General features: G+C 40.7%; 1 protein-coding gene across 11 annotated transcripts in view; it reads left to right on the forward strand.

The window, feature by feature from the left end:
* AIG1 (androgen induced 1) overlaps window positions 1–20,689 on the forward strand; it is a 373,835-nt gene that overhangs the window by 171,578 nt on the left and 181,568 nt on the right. Inside the window, exon 4 of one of the 11 annotated variants that reach the window (XM_031037857.2) lies at window positions 2,292–11,958. The exons of the other annotated variants lie outside the window; for them this stretch is intronic. Coding sequence (XP_030893717.1) covers window positions 2,292–2,309 — 18 coding nt within the window. The 3' untranslated portion in view covers window positions 2,310–11,958. Of the gene's footprint in view, window positions 1–2,291; window positions 11,959–20,689 lie in introns of those variants that run through there. 11 annotated transcript variants of the gene reach the window in all.

The raw sequence follows: 20,689 nt of genomic DNA on the forward strand, positions 1-20,689 counted from the left end.
GTGTGTGTGTGTGCAAGCGTGTGTGCATGCTCTTGCATGGCTGTACATGCATATAAGGAATTGGCTCACATGATTATGGAGCCTGAGACGTCCTGAGATCTGCAGTCGACAAGCTGGAGACCCAGCAGAGCCGATGGTACAGTTTCAGTCCAGGTCCAAAAGCCTGAGAAGCAGGAAAGCTGATGGCAGAGATTCTAGTCCTAGTCTGAGTCCAGAGACAGGAGAAGACCCATGTCCCAGATTGAAGACAGTCAGGTGGAGAGAGTAGATTCTCCCTTCTTCATCCTGTGATTCTATATAGGCCGTCAGTGAATTGGATAATGCCCACCCCCATTGGGGAGGCCAATCTGCTTTACTCAGCCTACTGACTCAAGTGTTAATCTCACCCAGAAACACCCTCACAGACATAATGTCTAACCAAATACCTGGGTACCCTGTGGCCCAGTCGGGTAGACACATAAAATTGACTTTGACAGATCCCCATCAAAAACTCCTCTCTTCCTTTGAAAATCAACTCCATTTGTTAGAGGTCTGAATAACACTGTTCTGTTTCCATTAAAGTTACACTAAGGTTGGTCAAGACTGGTTGGCCCAAGTCTCATGCTCAGAGGTTCTGATGGATTCTGTCTTGGATGGGACCCTTGCACCATCTGTATTCTTCGTAATCCTTCCCCACGTGGTTGGGGAAGCACAGCCAAGTTTGAGAATCCTTGCATTCATTGGTCCGTAGGCTTCCTTGGGGTTCAATGAAAGTGGTTAATGAAAGAACACAAAGAGAGAAATCACCCTGGCGGTGCCTGGAGCTGAGCTAAGTGGAGGAGTGGAAAGGAGACAGACCCCAGCCAACGTACATAACCAGGCTGACTTAACCATTACAGGGCTGGTTACAAGGTGGCATCTCTGCCTCTTTTTCGACTGGGATAAAATACTGTTGCCATCCCAAGATTCTAGGGAAAAGAATCAATATTAACATTTCTTAAAAGATTAAAAGCATAATACATGTGTCAATTATCATTAATCCTTGAAAATATTTATGGAGTTAAATGGTCTGTAACTAATTAGAGGTGGCAGTTAACAGGGGATATGGGTTTCCTCTGAGTTATATGAAACAAAATATAAATCTTTTTATATAACTCTATTTCCTACAGAAAGGATTTTTGCTTATCAGTGGGATTTTTAAAGTTTTATTTTATTTTCTTGGATTTCATTCCTTTTCCACAAATTCTATAAGCAGAATTACAATGAGGTGAGTCACAGCCTTAACATTTTTTTGGAGCTTCTTCTGCCAATGCAGCTTGGAATACAGGGGATTTTTTTTTTTTTAACTGTGTTTGGGAAACATGGGGAGGGGAGGGTGAAAGAAGGGAGAGAGGGAGGAAAGAAGGAAGGAAAAAAGGAGGCTTTAGATTTTACTTTAGATTACATTTTTTTTTAATTAATGATATTATAAAGGTAAAACTTCCATAGTATTTCATCAGTGTGTTATAGACAGTCCTGAAGCACAAATGGTTTGGGTTTTAGAAGTTCATTCATGAGCTAGTCATTTGGAACTGAGAACACATTTTACCACAAAAAATTTTGTTATATAAGTGGTAATTAATTTTCGAAGCTAGCTCATAATCTGCCCTCATTCTGTTTTGAAACTGAATGGTTGTGCATTTACAGTGATAAATAGACTCTGTTGTTGAAAATTTGTAGACTAAAAAGTACATATAAAAGCAATAAAATCCATTTTGAGTCACTTCAAACTTTTCACTTGAACGCGGGTGCTGGGGGGAGAACAGATTTAATCTGAGGCACCTACAGATGTTCAGAACATCTGATGCTGCCATTTGAGAGCACCAGTCCAAAGAGCAGCAACCATTCTCTCTGGAGAGTCTCTGAAGGCACACGTATGCTTCAAGGTGGTCACCAAAGAGCAACACGCTTAGACCACATTAGTAAGTCCTCAATGGAAAATGTCTTCTTTCCTTCCTACCACAAATGCTGATGGAACATGTACTATATGTGATACACTCCTTACCACTTAACACTAGGAGGAAACAGGAAGAACCCCTCTCCTTGTGGAGCTTTTAGCTAGTGGGGGAGGGAATGAAATAATTGTACAAGTAGATGGCCTATGATTCATCAATCTTTATGAAATACAACAGTGTGAATATTAAAGCCCATACATCTGTACAAGGAATAATGAAGATCTATATAGGATTCACCTGGGGATGGGAAGGCAAAATCTTTGTTAAATATGTGCCGTGGACCAGCCACTTACTCCTGCTCTCTCATTTTACCTTCAGAGTGACCCTGAGGATTAGGGACTGTTACCACCATCTCACAGATGAAGAACTGAGTCTCCGAAGTTAAAAATGTGGCCAGTTTCTCCATTTTGGAGAAATGTCTGTTCATGCCTTCTGCCCATTGAAGTCAAGCTTCTATGACTCCAGGCATTTTCTGCCAGTCTGAACTGCCTGTTCTACAAAATCACTCTGGAGATACAGCCTATTAGTTTACTGAGTATTTTTTATGTAAGTATCTATACAGTCACCTCCTAGAATTTAATAGGGAAAGCTGTTATATCTCCTGATGCTGGCATGCTCCTTTTTGTTAATGTGAACTGTCTCCACTTCTCCTCTGATGCCACATTTAGTGCTCTCGTGCACTACATAGATCCTCCCCATAAAGAGGGGACGTTGATCAGAAATGCAGAAAATTTTTTTGAAGCAACACTTCATTCTAATACACATATGCATTTAAGCCTGTCTTTTTCAGACCTAAATGTGAGACCTGAAATCATAAAAATCCTAAGAGACGACAGGTAGTAACCTCTTTGACATTAGCCTTAGCCACTTTTTTCTAGATATGTTACCCTAGGCAAGGAAAACAAAAGCAAAACTAAACTACTGGGACTACAACAAAATAAAAACTTTTGGGGCACCTGGGTGGCTCAGTCGATTAAGCGTATGCTTTCAGCTCACGTCAGGATGCCAGGTCCTGGGATCGAGCCCCGCATTGGGCTCTCTGTACAGTGGGGAGCCTGCTTCTCCCTCTGCCTGCCACTCCCCCTGCTTGTGCTCTCTCTCTTTCCCTCTCTGTCAAATAAATAAATAAAATCTTAAAAAATAAAAGCTTCTGCACAGCATAGAAAGCAATCAACAAAACTAAAAGACAACCTCCTGAATGGGAGAAGATATTTGCAAATGGCATATACAATAAAGGATTAGTATCCAAGACATATAAAGAATTTATAAAACTCGGGCACCTGAGTGGCTCAGTTGGTTAAGCGACTGCCTTCGGCTCAGGTCATGATCCCGGAGTCCTGGGATCGAGTCCCGCATCGGGCTCCCGGCTCGGCGGGGAGCCTGCTTCTCCCTCTGACCCTATCCCCTCTCATGCTGTTTCTCTCTCTCTCTCTCTCTCAAATAAATAAATAAATAAAATCTTTAAAAAAAAAAGAATTTATAAAACTCAGCACCCAAAAAACAAGTCATCCAATTAAAAATGGGCAGAAGGCGTGAACAGATATTTCTCCAAAAAAGACATCCAGATGACCAACAAACACATGAAAAGATGTTCATCATCACTTATCATCAGGGAAATGCAAATCAAAACTACAGTGAGATCTCACCTCATACCTGTCAGAATGGCTAAAATCAACAACACAAGAAATAACAGGTGTTAGCGAGGATGTGGTGAAATAGGAACCCTTATGCACTATGGATGGGAATGCAAACTGGTGCAGCCATTGTGGAAAACAGTTTGGGGGGATCCTCAAGAACTTAAAAATAGAACTACCCTATGATCCTGCAATTGCACTACTGGATATTTATCCAAAAAATACAAAAACACTAGTTCAAAGGAATACATGCACCCCTATGTTTATAGCAACATTATTTACGATAACCAAGATGTGGAAGCAACCCAAGTGTCCAATGATTGATGAATGGACAAAGAAGAAGTGGTATATACATACACTGGAAAATTATTCAGCCATAAAAAAGAATGAAATCTTGCCATTTGCAATGACATGGATGGAGCTAGAGAGTATAATGCTAAGCAAAATAAGTTCATCAGAGAAAGACATAATGCCATATGATTTCACTCATGTGTGGAATTTAAGAAACAAAACAAATGAGCAAAGGGGAAAAAAGAGAGAGAGAGAGACAAATCAAGAAACAAACTCTTAATTATAGAGAACTGATGGTTACCAGAGGAGAGGGGATGGGGGGGATGGGTGAAACAGATGATGGGGATTAAGGAGCGTACTTACGATGAGCACTGGATGACTATGGAACTATCGAACCACTATATTGTACAACTGAAACTAACACTGTATGTTAACTAACTGGAATTAAAAACTTATAAAAATTTTTAAAAATAAGCCCTTTTGGGCGCCTGGGTGGCTCAGTTGGTTAAGCGACTGCCTTCGGCTCAGGTCATGATCCTGGAGTCCCTGGATCGAGTCCCGCATCGGGCTCCCTGCTCTGCGAGGAGCCTGCTTCTCCCTCTGACCCTCCCCCCTCTCATGTGCTCTCTCTCATTCTCTCTCTCTCAGATAAATAAATAAAATCTTTAAAAAAAAATAAATAAATAAAAAAAAATAAATAAAAATAAGCCCTTTTTTTTTTTTTTGCTTTTCAATTTTTGGAAAGGGATTTATCTCCAGGCCAGCCCATTTTCATGGGCCATCTTTTTTGTTGTTAATTGTGATGTACTTTTTCATATGTGGCTTTCTCCAGAGTGCTCACTAAAACATTTTGGAACTTCATGCTGGCAATGTCTCCTTTCTGTGAGGTTTATACTATCGCTTATTTTAAAATTCCATCTGTGAGATTTTTTAGACATTTTTGGATGTCAGGATGTCCATTCTAACTTGGCCAGGCCTTCCTGGAGACTCCTGTCCCATATGGGGAGGGACGAAGTCAGGCTGGATGCAGTCACTCTCACCTCATGCCACTGTGGCCATGACTGAGCATGTCTCCCTGAAATGTCTTCTTTCCTTCCTACCACAAATACTGATGGAACACGTACTATGTGTGATCCGCTCCTTACCACTTACACTAGGAGGAAACAGGAAGAATCCCTCTCCTTGTGGAGCTTATAAGCTAGTGGGGGCGGGAATGAAATAATTTGGTTAAACAGGGACTTGTGGTCTCTGTCACAGCATGGGCCCTAATACAACTTCATGAGGGGCAGTCGCCAGCTGAGACCCAGGACAGGTGTGGGCAGCTCCCCTCTCTCCCTGCTCTGTGACCTCCTGTGTGGCCTGCAGTTCGTATCAGGCAGGACCCTCCATTTCCAGGCTGGGAGACAGCCAAGGATGTTTGAACTGAATCAGATGTTCACAATTCTTCAGGCATTTCTACCGTAATATTGGAATTGAACACATTGGCCAAATAAAGTTGAAATTAAAAAAAAAAAAAACAGCTTATTTGTGGCTTCCAAATAGTTTTCTCTCCTTTCCCACCATATTTTTTTGTCCGATTCTTCATTTTGTGTTGATTTCCACCACCCTGAGCATTTTACTGCAAGCTGCCTTGTCCTTTTGAGGAATAGCTAGGATACACATTACAGAAATAGAAAAGAAATAGATATGACTTCTCTACTAGAGTGTCAGTTCCTCAAAGCTCTCTTTTTGTATCCTCCACGTGACCTGGAATAAGTCATGCACTTAGGAGTAAGCAATTAAGTTTTGATTGTTTACTCAGTATAGTAATTCAGAAGGATAAGTCTGGTTATTTTAAAGACAACGAAGAAGTTGATGGCTCTGGCTTTATATGTTAATTGCATCCTAAGACTTACTACTTTTCTTTTCCTTAATAGGGATTTATTTATTGTATTTTCTTCTGTTTGTCACTCATAAATGGAATATAAAGGGCAATCATTACAGCTAACATGCATCACGCTCCTCTCTCTTGCTGTGCTAAGCACTTTCTAGATATTGTCTACTTAATCCTCACAGCCCTATTATTATTCCCATTTCACAGAAATAGAAACTGAGGGTTAGAGACTTTAAGCAGTTAGGGGGAAAGCAAGGAAATAACCTTTCTCTTGGTGAGTGGGCAAGAGATGGAAGAAAAAAGTAGGAGAAGAGAAAGGATTATATAAGAGAAATAAATTGTTTCAGATATGATCAGTAAAATGCAGAAGACTGAGAAGAATCACAAGTGATTTATGAGGGAATTTCTCTTCCTGCCCATCCCATGCTCTGCTGACCATGAGACTTCAAAGAGTCATATGCCAATGGCTATTTTTCATATGAGGCATTCTCTCTTGGAGACATCATAACTTTGTTGGAGGGGTTGTACTTAGAAATCCCTTTAATCCACATAATTATTTGGATAATTTCAAGTTATACAGTTTCATATATGGACAGAAACCTAAAAGTCTTTATCCTTCTGGGCCGGTCCTTGCCCTGCCCCCAGCCTGCAGTAACTCTCAGATCCCAGGAAGGTTAGGACATGTGCTAGATCTCTCTACCTCTTGGCAGGTGACCCCCAGCAACTCCCAGTCATTACTACTTCCAGGAGCGGCACCCAGGGCTCCCTGTGGCTGGCCAGAGCAGAAAAACAAACAGGATCCTCTCTGTCCATTCACACTGGAAAAAAAGATGCTCCATTGTGGGCAGTATTATTGGGCCTCTCCAGGGAATGAGGAAGAGTCACAGTCAGAGATTAACCCTTTTGTAGGTATTTGCTCTACAGATATTCACTTAACCCCCTTGTGCCTGGGACCATTCTGGGCACTGATTTTGTTCCCCTAGAGAAAGAACAGCCAGTCAAGGGAGAGACCATTAAAGCTCCAAGAAGGGACAAAAGAGGGAAGAGTTCCGGGGACCACTTTTGGGGAGCTGAAATTGAAAGTTTAGAGCAGATGTGATGATTTGGGGAACAACTTCCATTCATGCTGCGTTTAGGGACTCAAAACAACTGGATTATCTGGGAGCGGAGTCAAAGATGGGGCATACCTGGAGGTGTGGTTAAAAAGGAAGCAGGGGCTGAGATCTGGGAGAGCCCTATGGACCAAAAACTAGTTTAGGTTTTATCTCTCAGAAACGATAAAGCATGGGAAAGGGTTGCATGAGGAAGATGATTCGATTTACACATTAGAGAGACGGGGAAAGGAAGGAAAGGCAGCCCAGGTGGAGGAACAGCATAAGCAGAGGCAGGAAATCCCACCATATGTTTGACAAACTTGCGTAAAGTGTGAGCCCGCCACAGGAGAGGGCCCAGGAGGTGAAGGCATTTAGCAGTCTTGCAGGGCTGAGAAGACTGAAGGTAATCCTGCTCTGGGGAGTTGTTGAAGGATTTTAAACAGAGGGAAAGTGGGGTCAGGGCAGCATTTTAGAAGGCTTCCTGCTTCGGGGTTGAGGGAAAGAAGTGACAGGGACAGTCTGGGTTTAGGAGGGAGGAGAAGGCTGGGAATAGAGCCGTGGCCAGTGCCCACACGAAAGGGAGAAGACTGAGAAGGAGGTCATGGGCATGGGAAACTAGCCCAGGGAGAAAGGGGGTAGGAGCCCTGAGGAGGGCACTTCCGGAAGAAGGAACATCCTAAGCCACTCGGAGGTCCCATCAGAGAAGGACAGTGACTGGCACAGGTACTGAGGAGCAGCACAATGACGGCAAGGTGACAAGCCACAGAGAAAAGAGGAGCCTGCCTAAATAGCAAAAAGCAATAACAAAATCCTACGTATATGGCCATTTTTGAGGTGAGGGAAGATGGACCACTTCATCTTTCACTTGAACCAGAAATAAGGGTAGATGGAGTAACAGCACTTGAGGGGTAGATAATTTTCCCTTGCTGGCCTCACCTCCTCGAGACCCTCCTTTTCTCCTGGTGAAAGAAGCGCTATTTCTGACATTGCTCTTGGCAGGGACAGAAAGCTTCTCCAGCTACACGGGAATGGCCTTTTGTCTTCTTTCTGCCACTTACAGTACTGTCATCTGGAATACATTTTCTATATTGATCTGAATGTTAATCTGTACATGATAAGGACAGATCATAGGAGAATATGCAGAAAAATGGTAAAAAGAAGTTAGTTGTTTGTGCATTCCTTGAATTGGGGGAGGAGGAAGAGAAACTTTAAAATAATCCTTCCCACTTGTGACTTCTCATTTGTTAACACAAAAAAGGCAAAACAAAAACAAAAAGATGATTGGATTCATTTGAATTAACTGGAAGGCTGCATAATTTAGATTATGTCTTTCTTTAAAATGTTCTAAGAGACACCTGGCAGGCTCAGCTGGTAGAGCATGTGACTCTTGATCTTAGGGTTCTGAGTTCGAGCCCCACATTGGGTGTAGAAACTACTTAAAAATAAAATCTTTTAAAAAAATAAAATGTTCTAAAATTTTATTTAGATATTTAGGAAGCTTCAGAAATTTCTATAGATAGGCATGAGAGACATTTGCTTTGGTGAGAATTCAAAAAGAGAAATATACTTTCGAAAGCAAATGAAATTGGACTTGACTTGGAGAAACAGTTCTCTGACCAGATGTCATTTAAAGACACTGGACTGTGGGCTCCAGACTGTAACCACCTTTATCTTGTGTATTTATCTTGAAGGACGCCCATCCTTCAAGATAAATACACATATGGGAACCAGGAGGGGCGTGTGCTGAGCATGCCCGTGACATCTTTGAAACTGTGAGGGTACAGATGAGAGACATAGTGCTTCTCAGCTCTTTCTCAGAATTTCTCTCATCTGTCTGGCAATAAAAAAAAAAAGAAAAGAAAAGAAAAGAAAAAAAAATCTTGGGGAGCATAAAATGTTATTAAATTTGCAGCAGTTGTCATGGTTACCCACATAGTTCCATTGCTTTATTAATGTGTAATTCCCTTTATTTCTGGAAATATCATTATAATGAAACATAATCGTCTGCAGCCTCTTAGCAGGTTTTGCCATGTGTCTGAGAGACTCTCACAGTAGCTGTGACCAATGCGTGTGTGGTTTCTGGGCCACCTGTGTGCTGTTGGTCCAGTAACTAGGACACCATTGTTTAGGAAAAGACAACGTGAAGTTAATGACTCTTGAAAATCCCTTAGAAGTTCAAATCCTTCGCTAAACAAAAGTGCTTGTTTTTTCCTAGAAGAAAAGGATCCAACGCTTGAGTCTTTTTCTAACTAAAATAATTTGGGTTTTCTGCCATTAAAACCATTTTTTTAAGTGATTATTATTATTTACTGAAGTCCCTTTGAAGTGTTCAGGAGATTTTTGCGTGATCAATTCTTTGAAAAATTATCTTCCCTAAATTCATTTCTTTTATCATAACAAGGATTTTTGTGAGACACCGCTAATCGAGGGTTTGGCCAAGTGTTTTAAGTATATTCTCCCAATACTCAAGTCGAAGCTAAATAAAACAGTTCAGTAAATTCCTTCAGGATAACTGCTTATGACAGATACTGCTAGCTGATCCCCACATTTATCTCTTTTCTTCCTGGGCACTCACCAAACCATATTGGCCAGGAGCCCTTGCAGTTAGGTCTCAGTAGAAGACTCATGGACAGTGGAATGTGAGCGGAAGTTATGAAATCACTTCCTGGCCTGGCCCGTAAATACCTCCCACATAATCCTCCCATCCCTTGTTATCAGGCTGGTCGGTGACTCTGCCCGTCTGGACCCTTGAATAACTGGATGGAGCAGAGCCTCATGCTCTAGACCCCTGCTGTTACATAAAGGAGACAAACCCTCTGAGATGAGAGGGTAGAGTGCTGTATCGGCTAGTATTTCCCTAATACAGTGCTTATCAACATTCTTTCTAAGCAGCCTATAATGCTTGGGAGGTTTTCATCCATAAGTGCTTTCTACAGTTTCTTTCACAGCCTTTAAAAAGAGACTGGCATTGTGAATCTCAGGGCCCCTACTCAGTGTCCACTCATTTTTGCTGTTTTGGACAAGGATTGGAGACCTGAATGGCTATAGAATAGTAGATTATTGGAAAATATCATCAGACCCCTAGGCCTTATGTACACAGGGAACCAAAGGAAATGAAATTCACCTTTTCTGGAAACCTCTCTGTGCCAAGTACTGTGTTCACTCCTCTGATATACACAAACTTATTTATTTTCCCTAATTAATCTTCTAGGGAACCCTGTTATTCCCATTTTACAGATCTTTGAGGTGTCACATAGTTTTAATAATTTCTTCTTAGCTAGGAAGTAGCAAGGGAGGATAAATTTGTCTGGAACCAAACCCAGCCAATCTTTCTACTTTGCTGCTTGTCGTGGTATACAATCAGTTAACTAATGTCAGTTGATTATCATGCTCCCAGACAGAATGATAGCTAGTAATAATTGGAAACATATGCAGAGAATATTTGACTGTTATGTAAGGAACAGAAACTCTCATTAGATTTTTAGAAAACTTTCATTTGATTTATAATACTGACATTGTTGAGTTTTACCTTCTAACTTAATTAAGATATCAGGACAGCTATTGTAACTGATACCAAAATAGTTTAAAACTGATGGTCTGCATGTTGGCAGGCCAATTCTTCCCGATGAGGTCAACTAGGGCCCCAGGCTCTTTCATCTGGTTGCTTCTGTATCCTCTAGGGTTGTTCATCATCTGCTTAGTGGCAGATGGCTTACCACACTACATCTGCATTTAAGCCATTAAGAAGGGGGTATCAGAGAGGAGACAGCACACATCTTTCCAGTTAAAGGCATGACCCAGAAATTGCACACATCACTTTTGCTAAAAAAGTTGCATGGTCTTATGGCTGTCTAACTGCAAGAGAGTCTAGGAAATGTCATCTTTAGCCTTGTGCGATACTTCTCTTCTTCTAGAGAAAGGGGACAAAAGATACTGGGGGACAAACAAATAGTAGCCTCCGCCACATTTTCTTTTCCTTCCCATTTTTTGATAAACATGATAATGAGAAAGATCCAAAACAGCAGTAGCTGAAGAGCGAAGGAAATGAATCAAGGAAATTATTAAGTAATTCAAAAATTGAATATCTCCTTTTTCCTTAACCTCTTCCAGCACATGTGCTAAAAGAACCAAGAGTTAATGTCCAGCACTAAATTGCCTTAAAATGGGCAATAAGTATTAAATTAAGCATTCTCTGAATAAAATGATTGCAACAAATTGAGGACATATGAACAAAACCTAGATATTAAATCATATTAAGTAATTAGCATTAATTTCATTAGGTTTGACATGTGGTTAAATTATAAAACAAAACTTCATCTGGTAGAGATATTTACTGAGGTATATATAAGTGAAATGATACAATGTCTGGAGTTTGCTTTAAAATACTCCAGGAAAAAAATGGGAGGGGGTTGATGAACAGACAAAATTAGATTGGGAAAATATTGTGAGTTGTTGCAACTGGATCATAGGTTCATGGGGGTTCATTATGCTATTCTTTCTACTTTTATGTATATTTGAAATATTCCATACCATAATAAAAAGTTAAATAAGTACTTGTTCCAGGAAAGAAAAGCAATTTTTGGCAGTGCCATGTTCATATGAGCTCATTTCTGTACTCCAGTTGAGTGCATTCTTAAGTTTCCAGTGTATTATTTATTCTGCATGCATACAACTGGAAAAAACTCATTTCATCTAAAGAATTTATTAATTTGTTTTTGAGCCAGTTAAACAAAAGTTGGTGAGTGCCTGTTGTATCTAGTGATGCAAGGGATGCAAAAATGAGTAACTTTAAAGTCTAATCAGGCAGATAAGACAACCTCTCAAATAAATCTAACTGAAGAGAAATGCACAAGAAGGCTTAACTGTTAGGAGATCCCAACAAATTGGAAGGATCAGCAGTTTCCTGGATCACATGTCATAAGCTTTAAAGGATGGGTAGGTTTTTAACAGATTGAAGTGGTGGAGAAAGTGGTCTGGGCAGGGGGACCACCAAGAGGAAGGCTCTGAGCCAGAGAATATGAGATGGTTTCCTGATGACAGAAAAGGAAAATATGGTTTTAAGTGTGAGTATCTGGATGTCCCATTAAAGGAAATAGGGGAGCAAAGAGGACCTAGATGAGAAAATTTCTACTCTTTATAGGGACATGTTGTTTTGGGGACACTGTGAGACTCCACGTGAGCTACCCATCATCAGATAAAGTGTTGGAGCACAGAGGGCTTAGTGTGGGTAGTCAGCTGCATAGATTGCTAGTTGAAGCTGTAGATAGGTGATGAATTCACTACTGAAGAGAATAGAGAAAAGACTTTTTTTAAGGCCAGTTTTATGAGAGTAGAGGATTCTGACAACAACAGAATGATTTCAGGTGATGTTCAAGACAACGTGAATCCCCGATGTGACAACCTCTGTATCCTTGTCCCTCTCTGTCTACTGAATTCTCGGTACTCCTTACTCTCACAGAGCTTACATATCTCTTTCTCTCTCCTCTTCCTTCAGCCTAAGCTTCTCCACAGAGTTATCTACACAAATTGTCTCCACTGCCTGACTCCTGTTCACTCTGTAACCCACTCTGAACCAGAATCCTGCTTAACCACTCCACTGAGCCTGCTCTCAGTTCAACATGGAGGGTTCACAATCACCTCCATGTTGACCGATTCTATGGACACGTTTTCCTCCTCACTTCCCTTGACTCTCTGAGCGGTATTTTACCTAACTAGCCACTTCCTCTTCCTTGGAACTCTCTCTTCTTGGCCTCTGGTTTTCTCCTGGCTGCTTCTCATTTTCTTTGTGGGTTCCTCCTCTCCTAAACGTTTACATATTGTGGTGTCTTGGGGCCAAAGCTCCTACAATCTCTCCTGGAGACGTTTTTCCTGTTCTATGATTTCACCCAACAAAAGTCAACAGAACTCCCATATTTATATCTCATTTGAGTTCTGGACCTACCTAATACCTCCACTCAGATTTCTCATAGGTACTTTGTAGGTAACACATCCAAAACTGCAATTTGGACTACTCCCACCTCCCTCCCTGTTCTCCATTTCAGTAAATGTCACTACCGTCCACCTTGCTACTCCAGCCCATAAAGTGAATCATTTTATTTACAAAAGGTCCACAGGCCTGTTCCATTAGGAAGGCCAAGCAAATATTGCTTCGTTATGAGATGTCCTTTGATCCCTAGACTGTTCCCTAAAGTAGCTGAAGTGTGTAAGCCATAAAAATAAAGCTTTCCCACATAACTCTATTGCAACACAGCAGTTTGATTTAAGCACCAGTGCTGGCTGTAAATTTAAACTTGTGGTTGACTTTAAGCTATATATTGTAAAGGATTTTGTGGGTCAGTTATAGTCAGGAGTAGCCCAGGAGCTCTGTAAGTAGAGGGGACCCCACAATTCATCTAAAAGATGCAGATGCTGCTTTTCTGTCAATCAGATTAGAAATCCACAGGCAGTGGACCTCTCCACCACCCTCTACTCTGCCTGGAGTGATGAAAAACAGTAACCCTACTTCTCCTCTTTGGTGAGGACCTGGGGACACTCTCCATCCCTGGTGGGGGTGGGCATTTTATCCATGTCTTTTGAGTCTAGTTTCCCAGTGGATGGGCGTAATGATTTGGAGGAAGGAGAACATGCTTCTAGTTCCACCTCAGGAACTAGCAAGTTAGTTGTAAATCTGATTAGTAGAGTTGTCCTTATCTCTATACCTCTCTCCACATCCCACACGGAATAATAACTAATGTCACTTGTTTTCTAATTTGTGCCATTGTCCTAATGCTCTCCATGAGTGAATTCGTGTGATCCTCATATGAGTTCGTTGTTATTACTATTAGTATTTAACAGATGTAGGGACTGAGGTGTAGGAAGTTAGCAACTTGCCCAAAGACACCTAGGATTTAAATCCAGGTTATTCAGTTCTGGCTGTGTACCCTCTTCACCACCCCCTATACCAAGTTGAACAGAAACTACCTCTGCATTACTTTACCCCCTCATTTCTATTGTGCCATCGACGTAAGATGTAAATTTAATTTAATAACAGCGTTCAGGAATAAAGTAAGCACTACCAAATCAAGTGTAGTTATAATGGGACTGACTTTTAAAATTCTAACCCATGTTTTCTCCTTCTTGGTAATTCTCTTTTACCTCATATCTCTGAGGCTTTTAGCTTCAGGGATGAGCTAATTGCAGAAAAAAAAGAAGCAAATTCTTGGCTACTGACTTCTACAATTGGGTCATGTGATTCATAACAGAGAGTTGGGAGCCAGGGTTGGTTTTGATTTTCTACTGTTTTGCTTGGTTAATTACAAGACAGAACTTTTAAAAAAGACAAACTTGAAAAAATGCCTTTGAGGTTTGCTTCTCCCATCAAAAGCCAAAGCCTGACAACTTAGTAGAGTTGAGGAGAATGAAGGGTGAGGTTGGAGAAGCCTCTTTTTGTTCCACAGGAAATGACATGTTAGCTGTTGGCAGGAAAAGGATCTGCAGTCGAGATGCTGAAATACCCTGAGAAGGTATGCCATACCCTGGTGCCTCTGGAGACGAGAGAGAACGGAAACCCCAGAAACATTTGGGGAAATCCCAAAGGACCTGGGTTTGCGTCCAGTCGTCATTCCAGAAGAGGCCACACCTAATAGGGAGATCTTGCAGCAGCATGATGGTGGAGTGGAAAAGCAGCAAACGGCTGGTTGAGATGTTCGGGCTACATGGAAAATATCTTAAAATTCCCTGTGTCCCCAGAGGCTGCCCTGGGAGGGATTCCCAAAGGCCTTGGTGTCCTGCAGAAGGGACGCCATCAGCAGATGTGATGTGGATTCCATGTGCTGGAGGCTGTGGAAACAGAAGGAATGTCAGTGGCAAAAGCAGCATGGGCCAACATCCCCAGCAAAAATCAGCAGGAATGGGGGCTAACAGACTGGATGTCTCCTTCCTGATGCCATGACACATACGGGTCTTCTTAGAATTTAGATCCTACCATAGGAAAAAGAGAAGGAAGGGCAGAATCCTAATTTGAGTGTTGGAGTTCTGAATTTGACTATGAAATAACTGAACTGAACCGAGTTTCCCTGGAAGTGGCTGTAGTTTTAGTAGCTAAGTTACTGAAGGTCACTTAGCCAGAGAGTACTCCAGCCAGGATTCTAGCCCGGCAGTCTGACCTCACGGGCCATCACCTAAACCATCATTTATGCTGTATCATGCTGTCCCTATGGTCTCCACATTTCCCACAACTAAATAGAATGGCAGCTCAAGACAAGTTAAATGACACTGTAGAAAGATAAAAGGTGACTATGACACTAAAATGTCTTTGGAATAAACATAAGATACATTCTCTTCTCTCCATCTCCACTGCCACCACCTCATCTGTGTCTTACCTGGATGATTTTAAGTGTCTCCAAATTGGAGAGTTTAGGCTTTTTCTATAAAATTAGGAGCAAGAAAACTAGAACCAATGGATGGAGGCTTCACAGAGACAGAATTCTGTGCAGAATCAGAGAGAACTTCCTTATCATCTCAGATATCCAAAGATAGAATGAGCATCCTTGGGTGGCACCAAGTGCTACATTCCTTGAGTTGTTAGAGCATCATCAAGACGCCTACTACTAAGAAGGGACCTTATGGAGGGGAATTCAGGAGAGAACATATGGCTGGATGATGCGGCCTTTAAGGTCCCTTCCAACATTGAAATCCTGCCATTTTAGAATGGAGATTGTGAACACCAGATTGCTGTGTGTTTAGAGTGGGAAATGAGGACACAGAAGCAGTGGTATAGACTAGTCTTTTGAAGATGGTTACCATTGAGGAGAGCAGAGCTTTATTGTATTATATGGTAGGGTCAAGGGAAGATTCTGACACTGGGAAGATTTGTAGGTAGAAGGTGAAGAACTGATGAAAAAGGAAAAATTAAAAGAGAGTGAGTTCTGTTCCAGCATTGATTGCTGCATAACATACTATCCCAAACTTGGTGACTTTCAACAACAACTGTACTGGGTGATTTTTCTATTCCACATGGTATCAACAGAATGGTCTTTACCCAGTGAAGTGAAGTGCTCTCTTGCTCAGTGTTCTTCACCAGCATGTCTTGAGCCTTGATGGGGATGGCTGGACAGTTGTGTTCTGCTGCAGCTGTTGACCAGAGCACCTACATATGGCCTCACCAGTCTCTCAGGTTAGTCCGACTTCTTATGTGGCCACATGAGGCTTCCAGAGAAGTGTTCCAGGAGGTCCAGGCAAAGTTGCAAGGATTCTTCAGTTCTAACCCCAAAAGCCCAGAGCATTACTTCCTCTGCATCCTATTAGTCAATCAAGTCAATAAGGCAAGGTCAGATTCAAGGGGAAAGGAGCTTGCTGCCACCTCTCAACAAGAGGAACAACAAAGAATTTATAGCCATCTTTAGTCTCCCACAGAAACAATTGATGGAACAAGATTCTGAACAATGCCGGGAGTCCAAGTTGAGAGCAAAGGTGAAGGATTATCCTTAGAATGGAGGAGAAACATGTCTGCCGTGGAGATAAGAACAAAGAGAAAGGGGTTCCAGAGAGAGGAGACAGACTCTGAGATGAAAACAAGAGAAAGTGGAAGGAGTTATTTTCAGAGAGTTCAAGTAATCCAAGGCTATCTAGTGGAAGGGGAGTTTCATGTAATGGAAATTAGGCTAGCCACCCCCTGCCCATATATTTTACCTCTGGGTTGTTTCCTCATTCCAATAATGTCTCTTCACAGGTTTCTCCAGAGTCATGCCTCACACAGACTTCAGTCTGAATTCACTGCAAGATTTTTGGCTCATATTTTCAGTGATTTTTTTTTTTTAAAGATTTTATTTATTTATTTATTTTGAGAGAGAGAATGAGAGACAGAGAGCATGAGAGGGAGGAGGGTCAGAGGGAGAAGCAGACTCCCTGCCGAGCAGGGAGCCCGATGCGGGACTCGATCCCGGAACTCCAGGATCATGACCTGAGCCGAAGGCAGTCGCTTAACCAACTGAGCCACCCAGGCGCCCTATTTTCAGTGATTTTTATGTACCCCCATTCAGCAGTGTACTAGTGAAGTCTAGGGCTATGGGGCAGGTAAATTGGTCTCCCTGGAAAATGAGCCCATCTGTGGCTTCGTTCCCAGTCAACGCTTATAGGACTGAGCAGACCAGCCATGCAGCGAGGCTTGAGTAGCAAAACATGAAATCCGCTTTCTACAAATTATCCAAATAATCTCTTCCAAGCCTCTTCTGGATAAAGACACAGAGCCACGTGAGGGTGACATTCAGGCAAGTATTCAAAGCTGTCATGCTTGTGGCTTGGCTCCTGTTGTATGCACAGTGCTGTTGGATTGGGCTGATCAATGCAGGTCCACCTGTCTGTATCCTTTTGATAAGTATCTTTAGAAGCTTGCTAATTAATTTTAAAGGAATGTTTCTCTTTGGCATCATGTCTCATTCTTTTTGTATTATATATTCTGGTGATAAATGATGGAGGCATAAATACCTTACCTTTGCTCAATCAGTGTTTTCTGCTGTTGATGTAGAGTGTACAAATTGGATTTATTTCAGGATGGCTGAATTTGGAATGTGACGTTTTGCCAAATCAGACTCTCACTTGCCCAGACAACACACATGTGGATTTTGCAGTTGTTTTCTTTTTAAAATAGTATATGTCTGTGGTGCCATTGATTAATGTAATGTTGCATTAATGTGCAGTTATAACACCCCAGGGCATGCATGCGTTCTTTCAGCCAGCAGCAAAGAATTCCCCAAATTAAGTTTAATAAACTACAGATTCCAGGGCAAAAAAAAAAAAAAAAAAAGCATTGACCATGAGAATTTATGGATAGCAAAAGTACTTGAGGAATCAACGTTTGATAAACTTGCCAATGGAAATACTCTGTATTTTTTCTCTAATTTCATTCCTCTAAACCATTAGTCATTGTCTATATCTATTCATTTATTGAATCTTTTCAATGACCCAGATATCTGACTGTGTTGTTCCACAACCTCTCTTTTTACTTTTAAGTTTCTGCTGGCTCCAGTGTTTACATAGTGTGTTGTCAGATCCAAACTTCAATGCAAGCTGACATAGCCCCATATGTGACATAGCTCAAGCTGCAAAAATTAAAATTGAATTCTTCACCATCCATTGTAAATAGTGAGCGGATAACTTTTCGTCAGGGCAGCACTGACATAACTCTGGCACAGGGTCATTCTGGACCTATTTTAAGCAACCACTAATTTTTTTTCTTTCTCAAGGTAGTTTTCAATCTTTAACCGGCATATTTTCCCTATGACAAATATCTGGAAGCATATTTTGCTAAATCAATTAACTGGTGTAAAAATTTAATGGAATAAGAACATTCTTGATAGAATATATTCAACTTTGGAAATGAAGATGCTACTGTAACCTGCTACCAGAGGGCATAAATCCCCTTCTCCTCTTCTTCAATTTCCACGGGTATTGTTGTTTTCAAATATCTACTTGATAAGAGAAACATGGGCAATTTTTTTTTTGCTCTTTTAGTGTAAACTTACTTTAGCCTTACAGTGGATTTAAAATACAGAAAGCCACATTTCTCCTTATAACCCCTTAAAACTTCTAAGATCCACAAGAAAGCAAAAGATATAAAAGCAAAAAAAAAAAAAAAAAAAGACAGTGCTTCTTAATGGAAAGAAAACTTTTCTGTAACCAAGTTTTATGAATCAACATTTTGATAGACATAATTTACAGCTTTAATCAAAAGATCATTAAGTTCAAGCATGCAGAAAACCATGTCATGGTCTTTGCTAATAGAGGCCAATTTAAATGAGCTAGACCACTGATCCTAATAATATGCCTTCAAATCCAACTGGTGTTGATGTTCACAGTTGAGATAAAGAAGTTATTTCTTTTATATTTCAACACTTTTAGATCTGGACTTTTTTTTCATGGATTCTGTAAAATAAATAAATATCAATTAAGATTAACAGTTAAAGTAGGGGATAGTATCTCTGCAGTAGGTAGTTATCTGTGTTTAAAAACTGTATGTCAGGGGACATAGGTTCATGATGTCATAAGTAATATAAACTCAGGAGCCATTAGGGTGAGCACCCCTTACTCCATAAAAGTAATGCGAAGGGTGTGTGGAGGAACCAGCTGAGGAAGCTGTCTCTCCCTCCCAGATATCATCTCTTTTGTAAATGCAGATTTTTTTTTCTCTTTTGACCAAGTTGTAATGACCTAAGGCTTAGATTCCATCCCATGACTGTCCTTTCCCTAAAACTGCCAGATAGCATACCTCCCATGTCCCAATTATACAGTCCTCTTGTGTTTTTCTGGTGTTTGTATTCCCATAGTTGCAAATAAAAAGTATATTTTTAGTTTTAGAATTTTCCTTTCCATTAAAAAAAAAATCCCTGAAGATTTGTGGCACCGCTGTTATTTCTGTTAATGGCATTGCTTCCATAGCAGCAAGCTAGGATTTTGTAAGAAACTATGTTTACAAAAAGAGCAATTATCTAAGTGAACATTATAGCTACATGTAGCAAAGTTTCAATTTAGATTTCCTGTAACCATTACAACACACACACACACACACACACACACACACACACACCTTCCAATCTGTGTTAGCACTGGGTGTTATACACAACAGATACATTATTGAACACCACATCTGAAACTAATGATGTACTATATGATGGCTAATTGAATTTAAATTTAAAAAAAGAAAGAAAATAAATAAACACCATGTCATCAGCTATGGAACTGAGGTGTGACCAGTTTTTTGTGCTTCTATAGCAGAATGAAAGCTCAGACAGCTCACCTTCTGAGCCATAGAAGGTGTGTTCTTCCCTGTTCTCAATTCCAAAAGGGAGTACAATATAAAATAAATGAGATTGTACTGATATTTAATCGTTAGGGTGGGTTCAAGGAAAAAATAGAGAGGAAACAAGATAAATTTCCAGTTTTTCACAGCTCATTTTGTGAAGCATAGACATAACGTTTTTATTCTGCCTAGATTTTTCCCTCTTAGAATTGCAATTGGTAGAGGCATGTCTTTAATTTAGGATATTTTAGATTTGCTTTACCATCTAGGTCAAAGATTTCAGTGGCCCTTCTACAAAGAAATAAAAATGTCTGTGTGAATGGTAATTTCTAATTAGATCTAATTCCGTACAAAGTGAGATGAGAATGACATCTGGAGAGAGCATGCTAAGGAATGCACTGCCAGGTTTTTATCTTCATGAGTAGGGTTGGCCTTCTCAAGTGTTCAAGTGTGGTTTGGCGTTAGCAATTTTTTCTGAAAATCTAATTCCCAAACCTTTCTGGTGGACACGGCCTATGTTTGGTTGTGCAGGTAAAAGCTAGCTAGGAAATAAAATTAATATTTTTCTGCAGCATTTTCAAGCAACATCCTTTATTAAGATAATCAAATTTGGCAACTTTTGGCCACAGAACTTTGTAGCCATTGTGCAGAAATATGAGCAAAATAAGAGCAATGGGCCACTTCCTCCCTTCCTGCTGAGAGCTTTCAGTTGCATGGAGAACACAGCCGTGAACCCAGAGTAAAATAGTTGGGCTACAAACAAAAGAAGCAAAGTGACACATAAACAGTCAACTGTGTTATATAATCGGGGGGCAGGAAGGGTCAGTGATGCAAGGTCTTGTTAGACTGTCAAGGCTTAATTCTTAGGAGACATTTTGAGGAACCGAAGGCTGTAATTTAGTGAGGTGGAAGAACAACGTGCTTCGGATGCATCCAGCAAAATAGCGGCATCATAAAATCGAGCAACACTGCAGAAATTAAAAATTGAACCCTCCGTATTCATACTGCTTAAAAGCAACCCCATAAAACTCTTTAATCTCACACTCACC

Source organism: Leptonychotes weddellii, chromosome 8 (genome assembly GCF_054177405.1).
Source record: "Leptonychotes weddellii isolate Sample4059 chromosome 8, ASM5417740v2, whole genome shotgun sequence".
NCBI classification, from domain to species: domain Eukaryota; kingdom Metazoa; phylum Chordata; class Mammalia; order Carnivora; family Phocidae; genus Leptonychotes; species Leptonychotes weddellii.